This window comes from Pinus tabuliformis, chromosome X (genome assembly GCF_031772625.1).
Source record: "Pinus tabuliformis cultivar Carrire ecotype Pingquan chromosome X, CPIR1, whole genome shotgun sequence".
Lineage (NCBI taxonomy): Eukaryota > Viridiplantae > Streptophyta > Pinopsida > Pinales > Pinaceae > Pinus > Pinus tabuliformis.
In genome coordinates this window covers 1,587,844,063-1,587,851,046 of record NC_142308.1, presented here as the reverse complement: position 1 = coordinate 1,587,851,046, position 6,984 = coordinate 1,587,844,063, and the positions used below count along the sequence as shown (strand labels likewise).

Here is a 6,984-nt window from a genome sequence, read left to right as displayed (position 1 = left end):
AAATCAGAACATTGAAATTAACAATATTAATCATTCTGCAAAGACACATAACTCTAGAATCAAAATGTATATGCACAATTCTATGCACAACCCCGCACAATGGAAATTAACGATATTAGTCATTCCTCAAAGATTCATAGCTCTGAAATCAAAAGGTCTACGCAATTTATCTCTCGCACATACTTTGTACTCCGAACAATAAAAGCTCCAAACAATGAAACATAATAATATTTCTTGTTTCCCCGCACATACCCCGTCCTCCATAAACATTCATATGATATACGATCTAGAAATTTGTAGAAGTATCTCCGCACAATGACTTCTGTAGCGCCCCACTAGCCAATGCAAAGGACCTGCAACCGCGTAAGTTCTATTATCATGACAAAGAGAAATACTATAACAATGTTAATGTCAAAGCACCCACCAAAGGAATAACCACTCAATATTTTTTTTATATATTTTTTATATATATTATATTAAATCAATTGTCAGTCACGAACAAATACCAAAAATAAAACGCTCTCGACCAAGGAAATTATATCTCATCAAAAGTTGCCAGGCCAATTGGAAATTAGGAATTAGAAATAAGATTTCCAGAAAATTAGAAAATTATTTTAAAATTCCTACAAAAATAGAATAACTCAACATTTCCCAAAACTTTGTTTAAAATTGCAAAAAAACAATAAAATAATACACAATCAATGCAATTTGACCATAAAGCGAACAAAACAGAAACAACTTATCATAATTATAACCAAACATAAAAACATATAAATTTCATAAACCAAAGTAAAAAAACTTAAAAAAATCATACATAAAATACATTACATGAATTTTAACATAACCACATTTCCATCTTTAAAAAAAAAAACATCGATATAAGGGATTTATACAAAAAAAAATGTAATTTGCACATTTGAAACAAGACCTAAATAAACACAAATATGACAACACATATAACATTGAGAATCAAATAAATTTACTTTCCTCTTTAAAACGTCCTCAATCCAATTATATTAAAGAATGCACAAAGAAAAAGAAAAATAAAGTATTTAATTTTCAAATTTCCATATAGTTAAAAAAAAAATTTAATTTTCAAATTTCCATATAATTAAAAAAGGGATATTTTACATTTTTAAAGTTAAAAGTATTTGAACTTGAGACTTCAATATAAAGAAATAGATTATGTTTTTAATCCAATTGAATATTAATGGCTACGTACCTTTTCCATTGACTTTAACGATTTTTTATTTTTTTATTTTTTATTTTTATAGCAGTTTTTTAATGGGTTTTTGGGTTCCAAATTTTTATGTTTATTTTGAGGTTATAAATGATGTTTTTTTGACAATTTGGGGGCTAAGTTTTGCCATGTCATACCTTTTGCTCATTTATAAGTTGTAATTTTTGGGTAGTTCTTTCCAGTGAGTTATTGTGCACCAAAAATGGAGATTGTATGCAAAAGTTGAGCCCCTGAGAAATTGTTAGGCCCCTACACTAGTAGTATAGGGGCCATGTTAGGCCCCTATACTACTAGTGTAGGGGCCTAACAGGAATTGATGTACCAACTAACTACCTTGGGGCCCACAAACCTTTTGGCGTTTCATCTTATATATTTAGGGTTTTGGACCTCTAGCGTGGTTCTTTTAGTCTCTTGTAATAGTTTTTGTGAATGTTTGTAATTGCCATCTCTCTCTCTCTTTAGAGATAACTACCACCATTCTAGTCAATTTGTGTTTTATAATATTATATTAGTTTATTTATTAATAAAACTTGGGTTTTCACTATATTACTGTGTCTCTTTTATAATTGTGTGCGTTTCATTTCCTTTCCTACCTTTCATTTCATTCATTGTATAACCTGAATCAACCTTAATCATAACATTACAAAAAAAATATACAAACAATTACTGATTTATCCTGATGATCAGCCACAGTGGAGGGCTCAAAACTTCGATACAAACAAATCATAGATGCGAAAACTCCGAAGAAAACAACACACAAAGCACTGATCGTAGAAGCCTCAAAACAATAATCTTTTAAATAAACAAAAAAAACCATTATATATACTCAAAATACAAATTTCCATACTTCAAACCACCAATAATAATAAAAGGAAACAACAATTAAATACAAAGTTCTTAAAACCTAAAAAATTTACCAAAACAAATTAAAGTTCTTAAAACCTAAAAAATTTACTAAAACAAATTACCCAAGGATAGTAAAATTAAGTTTCAAAATCATAGAGAAATATAAAAGAAATATGTATTTGACATAAGCTTCGAAAAATTACTCGAGGACAACAAAATCAAGTTTCAAAATCATACTACAATATATGGGAGAACTATAAATGAGTTGTTTTTAGTGTGATAGTTGTTTTTTGTGTGATTTTTTGGACTTCTGAAATCTTGATTTGTGTTATTTAAACTGATTTTTTGACTGTGTATATGGATTCAACATCTTGAAAAACCCCTAGAGCACTTCGATTGTGTAGGGATTACCCATCAAACTTGTGATTTCTCTAAACTTAGAGAAATTAGACTAGAAAAACCCATCAGAAAAGCTTCCAAAAAATCTCACTAAAAACAACTCGGAACTATAAAACCTTTATGTATTCAACATAAACTTCGAACCTTTAAAAGTAAGATAGATCTTACACTGGTATCCTATTGAAGAGACGCCCCATCAAAATAATATACCAAGATTCAAAACCAAACAAAATGTATTTCAAATATGGATAATAAACATTAAAACCAAAACTAATAGGACTTTAATATTACTTTTTGTAAGTTCAATCCGAAGGAGTTTATAAAAAAAATAAAAGGGAATGCACGTGATTAAGATCAAATTTACTTCTTAAACCATGTGACTGAGATCTAGGTCTATAGGCTAAAAATGCATAAAAACCAGTCTGAAGTTCCACCACTAGACAAATATACAAGCAAAAAGAATTTATTCAAATCAAATAGCTTGAAGGGAGTAGGAAAGCACTTCAAAACCTTAATTGGATATGACTGCAGGGACGAACTCTATAATTCCGATACTTTCAAGCTTCATGTAGAGAACTCAACCCATAAGAAGCATGAAATGAGACAGCAGTTGTAAACCCATGAAACTTTCACTCTTCGAAGCTGTGAGATACAGGGACCTTGGAAACTATGCGAAGGCTTGAACCGTGGATTTCAAATAAGACCGTGCAAACCCATTTTCACTTGCACTTGAAATTCAAGCTCCACATGCCCTCGAAGCTGACACCCTACTGATTACACCGTTCAATCGAACTCCCAATCATACGAACACAAAGATGACAGTGCATCAAATCACCTTGTACATTGTAGAATAGATGAGAAATACCCAATTTGTTTTCCAATATTTTCATGTTACGCAATTGATTTTCCTAATGTTTTCAGAATTTACTAATCGTGGACAGATGTAGATCATAACTGCAGACAATGATCCCCAAATACAGACACAGATGCAAACCCTACTCTCCATGCTCAAACTTTGCACAAACAGCCCTGGTAAATCCACATTCAAACCCTTATTCTTCCTCATGCTTTGTACAATCTGCTCCAATTGCGAAACCAACAGACCCCAAACGGGTTCCAAACGAATGGGAGAAGCTGCTAAAGCCCCTCGGGTTTCAAGAGCTTGCCGAGACTGTAAATGGCTTCACACCAAACCGCTTACTGAAGCTTTTAGAACTGCCAATTCAACCATCGACTGCTTTGGATGCCTTCAACTGGGCAGCCAGACAAAAGGGGTTTATCCACAACGGCGCCACTTACCATGCAATAATTAAGAAAATGGGAGAATCTGGAGATTTTGCAGAGGTCCACAGGCTACTATGGAGGATGAAGAGTGAGGAATGTTTTTGTTCAGAATTCACTTTTATTCTGATCATGAGATGCTATGGGAAAGCTCGATTGCCAGGCCAAGCAGCCCGTGTTCTCAATTTAATGTATGATTTTGACTGCAAGCCTAGTACGAAGTCATTCAATGTAGTGTTGGATATTCTGGTATCATCGCAGTGCTACAAGATGGCACAGTCTGTGTACTTTGGCATGTTGAGGGCTAGGGTTTCACCGACTGTGTTTACATTCGGCGTCATCATCAAGTCTTTCTGCAGAACGAATCAGGTAGATTTTGCTTGTAATTTGCTTCGTGAGATGCCTAAGCATGGCTGCGTTCCAAATACTACTATCTATCAAACGCTAATATATACTTTCTATAACGCTAATAGAATAAAGGAGGCTCTCAGACTTCTCGATGAGATGCTTATTATGGGTTGTGCTCCTGATGTTGATACTCACAATTATCTCATAAACGGGCTCTGCAAGTCTGGGCATATTTATGAGGCCACCAAGCTAGTTAATAGAATGCTACTTCGTGGCTGTGTTCCCAATGTGTATACTTATAGTATGTTGATCAATGGGCTGTGCAAAACAGGTCGGGTGGATGAAGCTATAAGTCTTCTAGATGATATGTTTAATGGTGATACTGGTTCCCTACCTAATGTTGAAACGTACAATCCATTGATTAAAGGCTTGATGAAGGAAGGAAGAGTGAGAGAAGCCAAGGAGATTGTATATGAGAAAATGGTGTCAAGTGGGTGTGAGCCTGACGCTGTTACTTATAGTATTTTGATTGATGGGTTGTGCAAGAATGGAAATGTTGGGCAAGCTCGGCAGATTTTTGATGAAATGGTGGCTAAGGGATGTGTTCCTAATGTCATCACTTACACGGCGTTGATTCACGGGCTCTGTAAGGAAGGAAGATTGCAAGAGGTTGACAAGGTTTTAGAGGAAATGTCTGAAAGAGATGTTGTGCCCAATGTGGTGACTTACAATACGCTTATCCATGCTCTGTGCAAAGAGGGGAAAGTACAGAAGGCAACTGATTTTCTGAATAGAATGTTGAGACAAGGTTGTGCTCCTGATGTAGTTACGATCAACTCTTTGATCAGTGGCATGTGTAAAGAAGGCAGAGTGCAGGAGGCTTTCAAAATTTCAGAGGACATGCTATTGCATGGTATAATTGCAAATACTGTTACGTATAATTCTCTTATCAATGGGTTGTTTCAGGAAAGCAAGGTGCACGAAGCTCTGAAGCTAATAGATGAGATGACATTGAGGGGCTGTGTTGTTGATGTCATTACTTATAGTACGTTGATAAAAGGACTCTGCAAGGCTGGTGAAGTCGAGAAGGCCTTCGAACTGTTTGAGGAAATGCTGCGGAAGGGTATTACACCCAACGGCATTACATACAATGTTTTGATTAATGGCGTTTGCGATGCAAACAGAATGCATGATGCCATGGAGCTTCTAAAGGAAATGCTTCATAGGGGATGTACTCCAGACATTGTTACTTATAACACTCTCATAAACGGTCTTTGCAAAACAGACAGAATGCTGGAAGCAATGAAGCTTTTAGATAAATTGCAGATAGAGGGTGTTAAACCTGATATTGTCACTTACAACATCCTGATAGGGTGCCTTTGCAAAGCATCCAGTCTTGCCCAGGCCACTAATCTTCTTGCCAGAGCAGTTGATAAAGGGGTTGTACCTAATGCCGTGACATGGAATGTGCTTCTCCTCACACTCTTGAAACAAAAAGGTCATTGGCGACAAGAAATGATGCAAAAGATTGCTGCACTCTTCACCATTTAAAGGTATTTGATATTTGTCATTAAAATTTTATGAAGCCTCAAAGCATATTTTTCCCTGTTGTTCCATATTCCTAGATGGTTGATCTCCTGTTAGGAGCCAAAAAGTGTGTCTATTGAATAGGGATGACCGATTTTCAGAAACACAAATTTCATGGATGTAGTTACTCAAAACATCCAAATCTAATTCACCTTGATATCTTTCTTTGGTACAAGAAACCGGAGTTCTTGCCATGCCAAGACAAATTCTTCTAGCCAAGGCTGTGTCTTATATTATGTTTGCAATTTTTCTGCTCAGTTTATTATATTTTACCTCACTCTTCCAATCACTTATGTGTTTTTTTTCTTTTGTTTTTTTTTCAAAAATACAAGCAACATCTTGTCACGCTGAGTGAGAATGAGATTGTTGGCCCCAATTGGCCATGAAGGGCAAACATGTCACAAGCAAGATTGGAACCTGGTTGAGGAGGATAACAATTTTTCCTCTCAAGCATGTCACAAGCAAGATTGGAACCTGGTTGAGGAGGATAACAATTTTTCCTCTCAAGCACCCGATCTAGACCCAATTGACTTAGCGAGTCACTTATGTTACGTTGTATTCATGGACTGTCAGGAATGCAAGGGTACATCTACTTCTATTAAGAATCAAGATGTTTCTTGGTCATGTATGAGGCAAGTCTTTCCCTCCGAATTTCTGTTTTGACCTTGGATCAAGATACATGCATGGGATTCCACATATGACTTTGTGCTTCACATGTTTGACCTCGTTTGAGGAGACAATGGCGTGTTTTGGGGGTACTATCCTCTTTTCAATGCTATGATCCACATTGTGGCGTTGTTGGAAGCTAGAGGCAGGCGTTGGAGCTATTTTGGGCATACTTGTTGCATCTTGTTGGATCCACCTCCTTGAGGAGGATATCTTCTGTGACTTGACCTCATCTATTGCACCATTTTGAAGGGATGTCCACTGTCTTGGACCGTCTATTATATTGAGATTGTACATGTGGCACTAGTCCACCATAAAGTATTATTTTGTTGACTTATCCTCTCAGGTTAGTTGGAGGATATTAGTTTCTGTAATAGATCTAGGTTTAGTTATGGACCTACTATTATTTTATTGATGGAGTTGTAGAGCTAGAACTATAAATGAGATGCTCCTCCATTTGTAAAGGTTGTTGAAAGTGCTTTTAAAGCTTTGGAATAAAGTTGTTCTTGCTCTTGTATAAACTGTTGTGGAATGGATATGCTGCTTTGTTGAATGTGTGATGGATGTTCTTGGTACACATTGGTGACTTTTATTGCAGCTTTGGATTGTCAAAGTCG

The 6,984-nt window shown here is 35.8% G+C and overlaps 1 protein-coding gene across 1 annotated transcript; it reads left to right on the top strand.

Moving 5' to 3' along the window:
* Positions 1 to 2,931: 2,931 nt before the first annotated feature.
* LOC149146089 (Pentatricopeptide repeat (PPR) superfamily protein) lies at positions 2,932 to 6,741 on the top strand. Its single transcript, XM_089447547.1, has 2 exons — positions 2,932 to 5,667; positions 6,034 to 6,741. The coding sequence occupies exon 1, from the start codon at positions 3,449 to 3,451 to the stop codon at positions 5,663 to 5,665; it is 2,217 nt and encodes a 738-aa protein (XP_089303673.1). The 5' UTR covers positions 2,932 to 3,448; the 3' UTR covers positions 5,666 to 5,667; positions 6,034 to 6,741.
* The last annotated feature ends 243 nt before the right edge of the window (positions 6,742 to 6,984 follow it).

What these genes read in the sequence shown, in the direction of transcription:
- LOC149146089 (XM_089447547.1), top strand. Translation starts at nt 3,449, where the DNA reads ATGATCCCCAAATACAGACACAGATGCAAACCCTACTCTCCATGCTCA.